The following is a 17,069-nucleotide window of genomic DNA, read 5'->3' on the forward strand; positions in this document are numbered from 1 at the left end:
AAACCCACGAATAAGGCATGAGGCAGATAGGACTTTTGATTGAGTGTTCAGTTGCTCAGTGTGTAAAGAGGCAATGTCTTAAAGAAAGCATGTGTTAGACTTCCCCTTCACTGTTTGGTAGCTTTGAGTAATAAGGAAGAGCTAGTGGGGACTATTATAATGCCCAATTTCAGAGATAAGGGGGTAAATTATATTCTTTTCAAAAAAATTAAGTTTTTTTTTTCAATTATTTTATTTATATAATTTTTTTTTGTTTTTTGTAAAATTGCAAACCAATCCATTGTTTGTTGGCTTTTTTTAAATCTATATTAAAAAGCTGTTGTTGTTTTTTTTGCCCTGTGATTGGCCAGGCCTTCTCCAGAGAGGAGGCGGAGCTTCGTTTTCGGCAGCTGACTCGAGAATATCAGGCACTACAGCGAGCCTATGCTCTCCTCCAGGAGACCACTGGCCCTCTCGACCCCGAGAGACACTGCAGGGTATGATCTTATCTCCCACACACACACACACACATATCCGCACTGCACTGCCCACATGGCCACTTGTACCCAAGACAGTTTTGACCAACATTCCCCATGTTGCACGCAGTTGCATGTCCACTTTTATTTCGCTGTCTGTTTTTGTTCACTTGTTAGCAGGATTAAATCAGATGAAAAATATTAACCGTAGTACTGTTTTAGTCACTTTCTGTTGCTATTCATGTTATCTCCTTATGGATGTTGGATTGAAAGTGGACACTTTATTTGCACTGATAAGCTCTCGGTCATGAGCACACTTTTTAAAAGCAGATGCCTGTATTTGTTGAGGGAGGTATCATTTTGGATCGCTTTGGAGCACCGTTAAAGTACTTTGGAGTACTTTAGTGAGATTACATCCTTGATCAAATATGGCTGCTTTGTGCCTAAATGCACTCTCAGAATGTAACATATACTGTACAGTAGGATTAAAGTGCACAAAAAATGCACAAAATGGTACAAAGAAGTAGGGTTTAAGCTCATACTATATTTTTATGCACCCCACAAAATTTTGTGTGCATGATTCTTGATAGATTTTTTTATGTTTTGTAAAAACTAGAAGGAAATCGATTAAATTAACGTTGTCGAAATTAGGCAAAGGGCACAAATGATAGGGCCTGACGTTTTGAGTGATTTAAACCCAAAAACCATTCTGTTTACCATGCATTCTAGAGGTATCAACTGAAGATGTAAGAAAAAAATTGACTCCAAAACCGATTTTAAAAATGTTTTTTTTTTTTAATCTATATATGTTTGCCTTTGAGATGTAAAACGTTGTCGTTTTTCTATAATCCTACAGGTTGCGTGCTTTAAACAATTGCAGTCAATTTTTGGTTACAATTGTAACAAAATCTAAAAAAAATGTATATTAAATTGGGATAAATATAATATCGTGATACTTGTAGAATAGCAATGCAGATCGAATTGGCACTTATAGTATAGTGATAATATCGTATCGGGCGTGGTGATTCCCATCTCTAGTATTAATGCCACCATATAAAAGTAAATCTTTAAACTTGGATATATTAACTAATCTTATAATATTGTACAGTAACATCATCATTTACATTTAGGTGATAGGCCTTTCCCAGACACTGAGCAAACTATTGCGTCCTTCCCACATTTCTGAATTGTCCTGAATTCAAAAAAAATTTTTTAATCATGCCCTAATCTGTTATGATGCTTTAAATGATTAGAATGAGTGATGAAGTAGCAGATAAAGTTTGTACCAGAACCATGGCCATTCATGACTAATTCTAATTGGAATTTTTGAACGTTTCTTAGTGAAATAGTTGCCAATCATAGCAATTAGGTTTTCTTTTACTTTATGATGTATTGTAAAGAGGCACAAACTAGATTCAAAGAGTACACGTATGCGTACCTTACAGTATGCACTGCTACAGTGTTATTTTTGAGAGCTGTGATTTTTACCTAAACTGCAGCAAGCCACCCCAAACTCCAATGATCTCAAGTGGTTAGGAATTCAATTTGGGAATGTAAGTGCTTACTGGTCACAGAAGACACTGCATCATTGTAGACTGTCTTTCAATTAACACTATCCTTTGTTTAAAGTTAATAGTCTTGATGCGAACCTGACCAGTTCTACAGTAAATCAGCCGAAGTATGCCTGCTACTTTAAACAGCACCGAACCAGTAAATAGCATCCTGTTTCTCCCCACGTTTGAGCTATTACACTCCGACACAAATGAATCTGTGTGTCTTCAGTCTGCCGTAGGCTGGCTCTCTGATTGGCTATGTGCTCTGTCTGTCAGACGCGGGAGCAGCTGCAGGCGGAGCTGAACGCCTGCCAGGCGAGGAACGCTGACTTGGAGAGGAGCCTGGCAGAGAAGGGGCAGGTAAAGGAGAAAAGGGACGGAGGGGGGGGTGAAGAGGCATCCGATACCTGGCGTGTGGCTCTGTTCTCATTGGCTTTTCTGCTTGTCTGTCTGGCAACAGCATTTGTGGCCTGGCACCATGCACAGACAGTTTGGCACAGAATCATGTAAGGTTACGTGCTTGGCAGCTCAGCCCTAATGCACGTACGCCTTTACAGCTATTGTAAAATGTTACCGATGAAAATTGTTAATTAGTGACATTATTGGAGGAAACACCCGACTTTTACAGCGCTTGTGGTTTTTATTTAGTACATTTTGCCACAGTGTATTTAACTCAGTTGGGTTTGGGTGGTCAGTACACTGATCTGCTTCTTACATGCATGATGCTCATTAGCCATCTAGTTTCTACATCATGCTAATACAGGTCTGTGCATGCTTTCTGATTGGTTAGCTTGTGTTATTATTATTATTATTATTATTATTTTAACATAATGATTGACTTTTGCATGCTGTATAAAAAATTCCGGCCACTGCACCATGTTTATCGCATACTTTCTTTACACTGAGTGTGTATTTGTGCACTTATCAATGTGTGTATTGGTGGTGTACTGTAGGTACAAGTTCTTCACACAGTATGTGATATGTAAATTTGGTCATTTTGATATATTCCTGTTTCCTTATAAGCACATATGCATAGTGTGTGTTTGTGTGTATATGTGTGTAATGCAGGACTCAAAATGGGTGGAGGAGAAGCAGAACCTCATCAGGATCAATCATGAACTAAGGGAAAAGGTATTTCCCCTTCTAAAACGCACGTACACATTCCTTAGCAGAACATGCAATGGATCTGTCTACCTTTTGCGTGTGTGTGTGTTTGTGTGTGAGACAGATAGAGTTACTGGAGCAGTCCGAGCTGCGCTTGCGCGCCGAAGTGAGAGACACACAAGACCAAAATGAGCTGCTGGAGTTCCGCATACTCGAACTGGAAGTAAGAGAATCCTATGTTCCCACGGCAACAACCCGGGGTGTCCGACCCCCACTTCTGTCTGCATGAGCCAAACATGCAGATGCACGCACACACATACTTGCACTGCATCATTTTTTTATGTTAAACATTTATCCCTGTCATTTTGTTATCCTGTTTAAATGATGTACGTTTATTGTTTCCTTCAGTTGAATAGAAGGTGGAATAAAATTTCTTTGAATCAAGCTCCCTACCATTTTTGTCATGCATGTTATTTCATTGTGTTCTGTATGCATGTGTGGTTGTGTTGCGTGGTGACGTATGTGTTTGTGTGCATGCATTTTTCTATTTTGAAAGAAAAAGTTCAATATATGTTATATAAATACACCGATCATGCATAAAATAAAAAACGCCAAATATTATGCCCAGTATTGTATAGGTTCCCCTTGTGTCATGCTCTGAAGCCTCGTGTGTGCTGTAGTGTCTTGCATGGCAACATTAGCAGTGCTGTGGGTTGCAGGGTGGGGCCTCCATGGACCAGACTTGTTTTAAGCATTCTATGTGTGCCAAAATGAATTGAGATCTGTGGAATTTGGAGCTCGAGTGAATAACCCCAGAACCTTTTGCCTGCTAAAGCCCGTGCGCAGCAGGCTATGATGTAATGGGTGTTCGGATAGCTTTCTATCGTTGCCAGCAGTTACTTTTTTCAGCAATTTGTGGTACATTGGTGATCAGACCACACAGGCTTGCCTTTGGTCCCCACAATTAGAAATGAACCTTGGGTGTCCATGATCCTGTCACCAGATTACTGGTACAGTATATAATCGATAATCAATTGATAATTCAATTTACCTGGTGATGATCTTAGTATTCTGGCTGATTGGTGTATGTATATATCATTCCAAACAGTTCATGCATTACAATATTTTTTTTTTCTTTTTCTAAGTTCTTATATCCTAAAATAGGCATACATTTATGTATTAATATAACAGCAGTCCAATCAAATATCATGTTGTTTTTTTATTTTATTTTCCAGTTAAGTCCACCATGGTCCGATACACTAACTGGCTATTAGAAAAAACAATCACAGCACACATGATGGCAGTTTTTGATGATTTCTGTTTATTATAAGCAAGGAGAGCATACGTAAGGCTTTGGCCAGACACCATGTGTCACCTACAGCCCTTCCATCAAAAGAACAAAAGTCGTTAACATGTTCCGGAGAGAACAAAGAGAGGAAGTCATATGGAGAATTGGAGACAGACAGATGATAGGAAGCACATTAACATGTTCCGGGGAGAAAAAAATGTGCCCCAGCGAGCCATAGGAAGTATTATGGTATAATGGTGTAAAGAATGAGGAAGTGCAATAACTGAGTTGCTTTATAGACATAATGAAACAGAACAAAAAGAGGTAAGAGATAGGGGCATGGGAAAGTTCATGCAATTTCAGAATACCCTACCGAGATTCCAAAAATATAAGCACTAAGATCCTGCTTAACAGCCTCCAGTTCTCTGGGAAGGCTTTCTACTAGATTTTGGAGCATGGCTAGGGACCTTTTTGAGGTTGAAGTTAGGATTTTGTGTAGATTAACCTTAGTGAACCATGTGTGCATGAGTGCATAAAACCACTACATTGCAGGTAAATGTATCTCAGTTAATTGCCCCTATAACTAATAATCAGCACATGTCTGGTGTCTATGCCTTTTTAGTTTGTGCATGTGCAAATGTGTTTAGTGTAATCTGTAGAAATGTGTCTAATGTATCTAAATATGTCTAGTACTGTATATCATTATGTATATGTATCTATATTGATCTAGCATTTACTGTGCATGCATACATATAAATAATATTATATATGTCATATTTTCTGTATTAGTCATTTTTATTTGCCATTATACCTAGAATTACTACAATTAGTAAATGTTTGCAAAAAATATATAACATATAAAAAATTTATAATCAATTAATTCATATAATATAATTAATAATAACAACGGCATAGTGGTGTAGTGGTTAGTACTGTCGCCTTGCACGTCCCGGGTCTGGGTTCGATTCCTGGCCAGGCTCCAAAGACATGTAGGTTAGATTGATTGGCATTCCCAAATTGCCCGTAGTGTGTGAATGGGTGTGTGAGTGTGTGTACATGTGTGTGCCCTGCGATGGATTGGCATCCTGTCCAGGGTGTACCCTGCCTCGTGCCCTAAGTCTCCTGGGAAACCCTGAATACAGGATAAAGCGGTATATATGATGAGTGAGTGAGTAAGTAATAATAACATTATATAAACAGAGACCAGTTAAAATATCTTGAGCAAAAATGTCAATCCAAATACGTGGAGTAAAAGGATGATATAATGGCTGAGAAGAAGTGTAAGGATAAACATCAATTAATCAATCAATCAATCGGACTGTTATATTCCTCTTATAATGTTATAATCCTGTTATACTACAAGTTGTTTAAGTAATGAAGAATGCAAACCTTTATATCCTTTACAGTTACATTTAATACTGTGAAACATCCATCGTTCAGAGTAACCACAAAGCCATTCATTCTGAAAACTTTCCCCTGTTCGATGATTCAAATTTATCTCTGACAGCTACAAAGTGCTGACAATGGTGACTTCTTTTAAGCATGCGAAATATACTAAATATGATGAAAATATCCTTCTAGAAACCTTAACCATTTCAGGAGTTACACATTTTTATTCTGTTTTTGTAGATGAACGTTTATATACATTAAGCCCAAGTGAAAAAAAAAGATAATTTTAAAGAATTGGTAACACCTTGGAATGAGAGCATCAATATAGTCATATAAATCTATGCTGTATTGTGAGATCTGCTGTTAATTGTAAAATCATATCATATATCATATCTCATATCATATCATATCATATCATATATCATTTTATATGACTTTCCAAATAGTATAAGAAATTGCATATTTATAAATAGCGTATAAAACAGTATGCTGTCCATCATCTATAGACAAGTTTTTGTGTTTGCCTACTAGGAAAGGGAGCGGCGCTCTCCTGCCTATAACTTGCACATCTCTGCCACGGAAAACAGCAGTAATCTGCAACTCCACTGCCAGCGGGAGGGTATCAAGGTGCACACACCTACATTCAGCTTTATACACATGCAGGTACAAAGCCATGTGTTATGTTTTCCCTTTTATATATGTATATATATTTAACAACAAACTATGAACAACTTACTATACAGTGAGATGTTTTGTTATTCTGGTTTATAGGATGTCATTATTCCTGAGCTTATGAAAAAACTGGACATCTTGGGTGACAATGGGGTAAGACTTTTACCAGGTCTGTCCAAGGAAACATACACTACTGTACTTCTCAAAAAAAAAAAGGGTTGTTTTGTTTTTGTTTCCTGTGTTACTTTCAGAACTTGCGCAATGAGGAGCAGGTCACCGTGATCCAGGCGAGCAACGTGCTGTCTCGCTGTGAGAAGGTACTGTAACACACCACTGATGCAGTGGCACCATCTACCTGACATCTCCGGCCATGCACTATTACTTCACTCACTTTTTATACTAATAGATTTTGTAGAAAACATTTTTTTGCCTAATAAACTTTTGTAGGAAATTATTTTGAGCCATTTAGAGCACAGTCTTTGCTTTCTGAGTAGGATGAATAGCCTTTTTCACCTTCACTGTTAACAATTAATGTGCTCTTCCAAGCATGCCCAGCTTCAGTATTACATTGCAAGAGCAGCAGTGTGAAAAGTTTCAGTGGCTGGGTTCACATGGGTCAGAGGGTATACTACATTCATCAGTGAGAATCGGAAAATTTCAGTCCTCTTTTTCCCTTTTGCAACTCTTTAACACTCTGAAAATGTCTTCTCTGTTGTGCTTGATTTTGTGCTCTTTTAAAAGTGAACCATTAAGTGGATCTATTTTGTGCTCTCATGTTCTTATGCATGGCAGCCTTTAATACAACTTTTGACATTTTGCATTATGGGTAGATCTACAAAATTACCGACTTACCTGAACTAAAATATCTGTCCCTTTTGCGTGTATCTCAGTCAGGTCAGATGAGCTAAGATTCAAGCATTTTAAACTCTTGTTAACCCTAAGGGTGAAATTATTTCATTTAAGTAACATTACTGACAAACCCCATCGCTTTGATTAACAGTATCATCCACATCAGTCTCTGTTTCATGCGCTGTCATTTAAACACATTTTAAATCATCATCATCATCATCATCATCACCGACTGTTCTCTGTTCATGATAACACGGGTGGAAAAATAAATGCTAATTCATTCGGCTGACTAAAATGCTGACCAAAATTGTTATTATTTTATTACATGATGATTTAATAAGAAAATCACACTTAGCTAGCAAGGATTTTGATATCTTTAGGCAAGTCAGCCATTTTTACAATTGCGTTTGATAAATTGTATCCTTTCACAATAATTGATATTTTTATGTTAAAATGACAAACTAGTGTATATTATGGTGGGAAAAACTCGATTTTGTCACTTTCCAGAATCGTTTTCACAGCGACAGCTGACATGATAGCTGAAAACTGAAATAAAGATGGATTGTACAAATATTTTAAAAGACCTTTTACAGTTGGTTGTGGTGCTGTAAAATCTCAAAAAAACAGAGCATTTGCTAAGAAATAAAAGATTGAAGAAGTGAAGGTTGTTTTTTATATGAATATAAAAAAAAGATATTAATATAAGGGTTAAAATTGGATTCATGAGATAAAATAAAATCAGTGTATTATGTTGAATTACATAGCTGTGTATGGTTCACCATCTCCCTCTGTATGTCTTTCTACAGTGGCTGAAACAGATAGATAGCACCGAGGCAGCACTTACACAGAAGATGATTGATCTTGAAAATGAAAAGGTGAGAGATTCTTTAGAGAGGTGCGTGATAAGCTCTCGTCGAACCTTACTGTCCCTTTTTAAGAAAAGCATTGCACTAATAAAGCGGGCCATTTCAGTCATTTTAGATAAATATTATTCCCTGACAGGAGCTGTTTAGTAAGCAGAAGGGCTTCCTGGAGGAGGAGCTGGATTATAGAAAGCAGGCTTTAGACCATGCCAATCTGGTAAGGATGTTTTGTTGGATATTTGGTTAAAATTAAGTACAAAATATGTGAAATGAAGTTTGTCTAAGGCTTGTGTGAATGTTGTCTATAATTCAGAGAGTGCAGGAGCTGGAGGCCACACTGTACTCAGTGCTGCAGCAGGATCCAAATGGTCGGCTGGGTGAGAGTTTGAGCGAGAGGCAAAGGGCAGAGCTGGCAGAGTCGATGGAGGCGGTGCGGAGGCAGATCCTCAGACAGAGCCGCCATGCTGACACACTGATCCTGCAGCAACGCATGGAGCTTCTTCAGTCTGCACAACAGGTGCGTGAATGAATACACATGAACAGTTTGACGGTAAAATGAGATTTTCATATTGTACACGAACAGACAAGGACGTCTCCAAACAAAACATTTTTTTGGAAAATCAAGTAGTTGACATTCTTTTAGAAGCTTTGAGCTAGAGCTGGGTGATATGACCTTGAATCAATATCACGATTAATTGAACATTTTACCTTGATTATGATTTATGAATGATTATTTTTTATTTGATTGCTTCTTTGTTTTTTGCCCTCGTGGTTCATTGACAAGATTTGTATTGTGTTAATATGCTTAACTATAAAAACTTTAATAATGAAAGAGTTGTTGTCTCCATGGTGCAGACTGGTTGGAGTTGAGTTAGGGGACTGCTCACGCAGTAGTATGTTTTTATGGAGAAAGTACATGAACCACAGTAAGAAAGAATTAACCGAATTGGAAAAAAATATTAACAGAATAAAAAAAAAGAAGAGGAAACACAAAATAATTGACATGAGCAGATTTTCTTAATGTCAGTTTCGATTATTTTTTAATTAATTTGCCTTACTTTGAACTATAACAGCAATGGTTTTGGTACATATTGGAGCCATGATGCATCAAAATATTTACATTGAATATACATGACAGAAAATTAAGCAGAGAGATAATGCTACAACACACAGAAGGTAATCACGTGTGTAGAAGTACATGAGCTACACACACTGTATAGGCCATGTCTGCTACACCCTGTTCTCCAGTTGTGATTACTGAACTCTTTTATAACCTTATTGGACTGCAGAAGTATATGCAGTGGATTGATGCTCTAATTATTTTATATATTATATCACTTATACCTGTGATAAGGTGCTGTGGTCAAAACTAAAGTGAAACTGGAACTGGAACAGGGAAAGAGTCTGAGGATGCATAGGAAAGTACATTTTTGTATTGTTTTGTTCTTTCTTGTTGCTATGACCCACAACAAAAACAATCAAATCATGAGTTTTCTATATTTAATTTCAATAATTAAAATACTGTTATTGACACTAAATTGTATGGTTACATGACCACAAATACAACTGCAGGCTGATTTATCCATTGGGACAAGACTGTATCATCTGGAGTTAAAGTGTTTTGCAAAATCATCCATAATTCACATGTATATAACTAAAACAATGATGTAAAAACAAAAAAAATACATCATTATATATATACAGTATATATATATTTAAAAGTGAGGTCAATAAGTATTAGATCACCCTGTGATTTTGAAAGTTCTCTTACTTAGAAATCATGGAGGGGTCTACAATTTTTAGCATAGGTGCATTTCCACTGTGAGAGACAGAATCTAAAAAGAAAAATCCGGAAATCACATTGTATGATTTTTTTACTATTTATTTGTGAATTACTGTGTCAAATAAGTATTTGATCACTTGCTTATCAGCCAGACTTCTGACCCTTAAAGACCTGTTATTTTGCTTATAAATAGTCTAGCTACACTCTGCCATGATTCTAAATATATATATACTGTATATATATATATATATATATATATATATATATATATATATATATATATATATATATAGTGGGGAAAATAAGTATTTGATCCCCTACAGATGTTCTAAGTTTGCCCACTTACAAAGAAATCAAAGGTCTATAATTTTTATCATAGATTTATGGTAAAGGATTGAGACAGAATATCAACCAAAAATCCAGAAAAGGCACATGATACAAATTTTATGAATTAGGTTGCATTTCAATGAGGGAAATAAGTATTTGATCCCCAAGCAAAACATGACTTAGTACTTGGTAGAGAAACCCTTGCTGGAAAGCACAGTGGGAAGACGTTTCTTGTAGCTGTTTACCAGATTTGCACACATCCTGGGATGCATTTTGATCCACTATTCTTTACAGATTTTCTCTAAATGTTTAAGGTTTCTTGCCTGTTGCTTGGCAACTCGAAGTTACAGCTCTCTCTGTGAATTTTCTATTGGATTAAGGTCTGAAGACTGTCCAGACCACTCCATGACCTTAATGTGTTTATTCTTGAGCCACTCTTTAGTTGCCTTGGCAGTATGTTTGGGGTCATTTTCATGCTGGAAGACCCATCCACAACCCATCTTCAGGAGATTCTCATCCAAAATTTTACAACACATGGCCTCATCCATTGGCCCCTCAGTGCAGCAAAGTCAATCTGTACCTTTAGCAGAGAAACAGCCCCAAAACATAATGTTTCCACCTCCATGCTTGGCTGTAGGGACTGTGGTCACAGCAGTTTATCCCAATCTTTCTCTGTTCATTGGCAAACCTCAGACGGGTGTGTACATGTGTCTTCTTGGGGAGGGGAAGCCTTGCTGCACTAAAGGATTTCAATCCATGCAGGCGTATTGTGTAACCAATGGTTTGATTTGTGACTGTTCTCCCAACTGCCTTGAGATCATTCACAAGCTCCTCCTGGGCTGGTCCCTCATTTTACTTATGATTATTCTTAGTCCATGAGGTGAAATCTTGCATATAGGGTCAATAATGGTTACTTTGTATTTCTTCCATTTCTAAATAACCGCACCAGCAGTTCTTGTAGCCCATTCCAGCCTTGTGCAGGTCTAAAATCTTGTTCCTGACGTGCTTTGACAGCTCTTTGGTCTTGCTGATGGTGGTGAGGTTTGAATGGAAGATGGAGATTTTGTGAACAGATGGCTTTTATAAACATACACGTTTTTTTGTGTGTGTGTGTTTAAAAAAAAAATTTGACAAAAAAAACATGCACAAAATATTTTCTAAGAGCTCGTAATACTTATTGCTTATTTTTTAAAAAGGTGTAGAAATGGAGAGATCTCATTTTGCTGTCAAACTGTTCATACATTTATAAATGTTTTTACCTGTGATATAAAACATACAGTGCAGTGTTGTAAAATAATGTAGACTAAATAAACTATAGTGCTTAGGAGAGCATAGCATTGTATAATTGAAAATTATCATTTTCACTGTGGTGACAGTAACTTTACAAAAGTATCTTATAATGACATGCCCAATTTTGTTTTATTCTTTGCATATGAAAGAAATATTGAAGTATTAACATATGCTAATTCGTGGATCTTATAATTGTGATTAGTCAAATTTATTCCAAATTTCTTTCTTGGTGTCACAGAGGATCAGAGAGTTGGAGGACAAGATCGATATGCAGAGACGACAAATCAAAGAAATCGAAGAGAAGGTGTGTATACTACAGACAGTATGGTGTGGTACTTGTACAGACAGCTGTAGTACTGTATTATTAAGAATGCAAAGTGGCATGCTTTCTTTCTTCTTACACAATTTGTGCATGTGAGTACCTGAATAGTGTTCACGTTTCTCTAAAACATACTTTCTCATTTCTCTCCCTTTTTCTCTCCTCTTCAAAATTTATTATTTAGTTTTTATTTCTGTTCCTGTTTTTCTCTCTAGCTTTTATTCTCTGGCCTTAAACACACACACACACACACACACACACACACACACACACACACACACACACACACACACACACACACACAGGTGCAGTATCTGAATGGAGTCCTTTTTCCCTGTTGAACTGTGTTCAAACATTCCTCAGTTATTTTATGATCTTTTTAATATTTTTATGCATTTCCAATGAGTCAACTATAAAAACAACAACACACATCCAGGTAAAGCTGCTCCACTTAAGTAAATCAAAATGATATAAAGTAATATAATTTTAACCTAAATCTTTGTTATAATAAGTATTTAAACATACATCAACACTTGTCAAAAATATCTGCTTTTAGTTTCAATAAATAAAGTTGTATTTTCTTCATGTTGGCTGTGATTTTTTTTTTTTTATCAGAAGATTGACAGTTGACACCCATTAGTCACAACAAACAGTAAACACCACCACCAGATGAACTTGAATAACATTACTTATCAGTTTTATATCAGTAAACTAGTGACAGGATCATAGTCACCCAATGCTCTTCTAGGCCTGACAGTACCAAAGACCAGCCTACAAATTGTGCAATGTGTAAATGATCTGAATAATCATCTTCAGATCCAATCCCACAAAAAAGGCAATGTAGCACAAATTGAAAGGCACCAGAACACCCAGTGCATCATAGCCTGCTGCGTATGAACTTTAGCAGTCAAAGAGTTCAAGCTTGTTAATCCAGCCTCCAAATTCAAACCAGCAACAAACGTTTGATTCATGGAGGCCCCACCCTACATCATCCCAGGATCCCACTAACATCCAGGTGCAGAACACCTGAGTCGCCAAGGCTTCCCAGACAACACAAGGGGAACCTACACAATACTGGACTTAATGCTTTGCATTTTATTGTTATACAGTGGGGCAAAAAAGTATTTAGTCAACCACCAATTGTGCAGGTTCTCCAACTTAAAAAGATGAGAGAGGCCTGTAATTTTCATCATAGGTATACCTCAATTATGAGAGACAAAATAAGAATAACCTCAAACAGTCAACTCCACTATGGCCAAGACTAAAGATCTGTCAAAGGACACTAGAAACAAAATTGTAGACCTGCACCAGGGTGGGAAGACTGAATCTGCAATAGGTAAGTAGCTTGGTGTGAAGAAATCGACTGTGGGAGCATTTATTAGAAAATGGAAGATATACAAGACCACTGATAATCTCCCTCGATCTGGGGCTCATTGCAAGATCTCACCCCGTGGAGTCAAAAAGATCACAAGAACTGTGAGCAAAAAATCCAGAACCACACGGGGGGACATAGTGATAGAGCAGCAGAGAGCTGGGACCAAAAATAACAAAGGCTACCATCCATAAAACACTGCGCCACCAGGAACTCAAATTCTGCAGTGCCAGAGGCGTTCCCCTGCTCAAGAAAGTACATGTCCAGGCCCATCTGAAGTTTGCTAAAGAGCATTTGGATGATCCAGAAGAGGATTGGGAGAATGTCATATGATCAGATGAAACCAAAATAGAACTTCGTGTTTGGAGGAGAAAGAATGCTCAGTTGCATCCAAAGAACACCATACTTATTGTGAAGCATGGGGGTGGAAACATCAAACTTTGGGGCTGTTTTTTTTGCTAAGGGACCAGAACGACTGATCCGTGTAAAGGAAAGAATGAATGGGGCCATGTATCATAAGATTTTGAGTAAAAACCTCCTTCCATCAGCAAGGGCATTGAAAATGAAACGTGACTGGGTCATTCAGCATGACAATGATCCTAAACACACGGTCCGGGCACCGAAGGAGCGGCTTTGTCAGAAGCTTTTTAAGGTCCTTGAGTGGCCTAGCCAGTCTCCAGATACCCAGTGACAGCCCCAAAACATCACTCCTCCAGAGGAGATCTGCATGGAGGAATGGGCCAAAATACCAGTAACAGTGTGTGAAAAACTTGTGAAGACAAAACGTTTGATCTTTATCATTGCCAACAAAGGGTATATAACAAAGTATTGAGATAAAATTTTGTTATTGATCAAATACTTAGTTTCCACCATAATTTGCAAATAAATTCTTAAAAAGTCCTACAATGTGATTTTCTGGATTTTTTTCCCCTTATTTTGTCTCTCATAGTTGAGGTATACCAATGATGAAAATTACAGGCCACTCTCATCTTTTTAATTGGGAGAACTTGCACAACTGGTGGCTGACTAAATACTTTTTTGCCTCACTGTCGCTGATTGGTGTATGATCCTATGACTCCTCAGACATTAATTGAAGCTTTTAAACTGAATCACTTTATTTAAATTAATGGTTTAGTGGTTAGTACTATCGCCTTGCACCTCCAGGGCCCAGGTTCGATGCCTGCCTGTGTGCATGGAGTTTGCATGTTCTCCTTCAATTCAATTCAATTCAATTCAATTTTATTTGTATAGCGCTTTTAGCAATTTTCATTGCCGCAAAGCAGCTTTACATAGTCAAAAGAATTATTTAGGTTTGTATGGAATGTGAATTTGTATGAATCAAAATGGTCAGTTTGTCCCTGGTGAGCAAGCCGAGGGCGACAGTGGCAAGGAAAAACTCCCTGAGATGGTAAGAGGAAGAAACCTTGAGAGGAACCAGACTCAACAGGGAACCCATCCTCATTTGGGTGAAGCAAAAAGCAGTAAATGATCTGCATTTATACAGTGTGTAGGGTGGGAGGCAGTTCAGCTATAATAGCTGTTGTTAATTGATGTTAATATGGAGTCCAGGTAGTTATTGAAGACCCAGGTAGACTTGTAAGAAGTTCCAGTCATGAACTATCGAACTGTCAAGTCCCCAGAGAAACAGTTGCCAACACCAGTCAAGGCCAGAACCATTTTCTAGGTAGAGAGAATCATTCCCAGACACCAGACGCATCCCAGAGAGACACACGGGGCATCCATGTGACGAGATCTTCAGCCAGAAGCGGGGCACCAGGATGGGTCAGACAGGTCAGGAGGGCAGAGGGAGTCTGGATCACTGGCAGCTCAGGAACGACATGTGTAGCTCGACAGAGAGAGAGAGAAAGAGTGAAAGGGGGGGACAGGAGGAGAGAGGAAAAAGAAAGAGGGGGGAAAGAGAAGAAGAGGAGAGATGGCGGTTAGGTATGGTCACAGTCACACCCTCACCGTCAGCAAACCTGAGTGATCAATGAGAGTGAGGAGGACAGCATCCAAACATACCAGTTCACCATAATACTCTACGTCCATGAGTCCCCCAGATCTGCTCCTTTACCTATGGCAAATCTATTTATAAAAATGCTCGGCTAAATAAATAGGTTTTTAGCCTGGACTTAAACACTGAGACTGTGTCTGAGTCCCGAACACTATTTGGAAGACTATTCCATAACTTTGGGGCTTTGTAAGAAAAAGCTCTGCCCCCAGCTGTATTTTTCATAATACGCGGTACTGACAAGCAGCCTGCATCCTTTGATCGAAGTAGGCGTGGCGGATCGTAAGACACTAGCAGTTCGCTCAGGTACTGCGGCGCGAGACCATTTAATGCTTTATATGTCAAGAGTAGTATTTTAAAATCAATGCGAAATTTCACAGGGAGCCAATGGAGTGAAGATAAGATAGGGGTGATGTGCTCATATCTTCTGGTTCTGGTGAGGACTCTCGCTGCTGCATTCTGGACTAGCTGAAGCTTATTTATGCATCTAGCTGAACAACCAGACAGTAAGGCATTACAATAGTCCAACCTAGAGGTGATAAAAGCATGAACTAGTTTTTCTGCGTCGTTTAGCGACAATAAATTTCTTATTCTGGCAATATTTCTGAGGTGAAAGAATGCTATCCTGGTAATATTATCTACATGTGCTTCACATGAAAGGCTGGAATCAATAATCACACCAAGGTCTTTCACTGTTGCATTTGATGGAACAGAAAGGCCATCTAAAGTTACGGTATGATCTAAAATTTTACTCCTAGCTGTATGCGGTCCTATGACTAGAACTTCTGTCTTATCCGGATTTAGCAGAAGGAAGTTAGTTAGCATCCAATTTCTTATGTCCTGCACACATTGCTCAATTTTAGTAAGCTGTTTTTTCTCATCAGGTTTTGCTGAGACATATAACTGTGTATCATCAGCATAACAATGAAAACTAATACCATGCTTACGGATTATGTTGCCCAGAGGAAGCATGTAAAGGGAAAAAAGCAGTGGACCTAAAACTGAACCCTGCGGAACGCCAAACTCCACTAGAGAACATGCAGAATAATCACCATTTAAGTCTACATACTGATAACGATGGGTCAGATAGGATCTGAGCCAGGAGAGGGCTGTACCCTTAATTCCCACTACATTTTCTAATCTGTGAAGAAGAATAGCGTGATCAACAGTGTCAAAAGCTGCACTGAGGTCAAGTAATACAAGCATAGTTACACAACCCTGATCAGAGGCCAATAGAATGTCATTTACTACTTTAACGAGCGCCGTCTCTGTACTGTGATGAGGCCTAAATCCTGACTGATACAGTTCATGTATGCCGTTCCTATGTATATATGAGCATAGCTGCTCCGCTACTATCTTTTCCAGGATCTTAGAGATAAAGGGGAGGTTTGATATTGGTCTGTAACTGGACAGCTGACAGGGGTCGAGGTCAGGTTTCTTAATTATTGGTTTGATAACTGCTAATTTAAAAGATTTTGGAACATATCCAATGCTGAGTGAAGAATTAATTATTCTCAACAGGGGTTCTATTATTGCTGGTACTATCTGTTTAAGAAAATGTGTCGGTACAGGATCTAATATACAGGTTGATGAATTTGAAGAAGAGATGAGTGAAATTAGTTCATTCTCTTCAAGGGGAGTAAAGTATTCTAGGTTCTGGTCTGACATGGCTAGATTAACATCTGCATCAATTACATTGTTCGGTTTCAAAACCTCAATTTTATGCCTAATATTTACAATTTTATTATTAAAAAAGTTCATGAAGTCCTCACTATTGCATGATGTCGTTGTGGA

At 38.0% G+C, this 17,069-nt stretch overlaps 1 protein-coding gene across 3 annotated transcripts in view; it reads left to right on the forward strand.

The window, feature by feature from the left end:
• The window catches only part of jakmip1 (janus kinase and microtubule interacting protein 1), a 31,689-nt gene extending 19,259 nt beyond the window's left edge, over positions 1-12,430 (forward strand). For 2 of the 3 annotated variants that reach the window (XM_053505467.1, XM_053505469.1), the window contains 12 exons: positions 351-476; positions 2,285-2,368; positions 3,077-3,139; positions 3,237-3,335; positions 6,321-6,452; positions 6,561-6,614; positions 6,713-6,778; positions 8,117-8,185; positions 8,313-8,390; positions 8,487-8,690; positions 11,812-11,877; positions 12,077-12,430. In XM_053505467.1, coding sequence (XP_053361442.1) covers positions 351-476; positions 2,285-2,368; positions 3,077-3,139; positions 3,237-3,335; positions 6,321-6,452; positions 6,561-6,614; positions 6,713-6,778; positions 8,117-8,185; positions 8,313-8,390; positions 8,487-8,690; positions 11,812-11,877; positions 12,077-12,127 — 1,092 coding nt within the window. In that variant the 3' untranslated portion in view covers positions 12,128-12,430. The remainder of the gene's footprint in view (positions 1-350; positions 477-2,284; positions 2,369-3,076; positions 3,140-3,236; positions 3,336-6,320; positions 6,453-6,560; positions 6,615-6,712; positions 6,779-8,116; positions 8,186-8,312; positions 8,391-8,486; positions 8,691-11,811; positions 11,878-12,076) is intronic. The other variant, XM_053505468.1, reaches the window with a different exon arrangement.
• The last annotated feature ends 4,639 nt before the right edge of the window (positions 12,431-17,069 follow it).

This window comes from Clarias gariepinus, chromosome 10 (assembly GCF_024256425.1).
Source record: "Clarias gariepinus isolate MV-2021 ecotype Netherlands chromosome 10, CGAR_prim_01v2, whole genome shotgun sequence".
NCBI classification, from domain to species: domain Eukaryota; kingdom Metazoa; phylum Chordata; class Actinopteri; order Siluriformes; family Clariidae; genus Clarias; species Clarias gariepinus.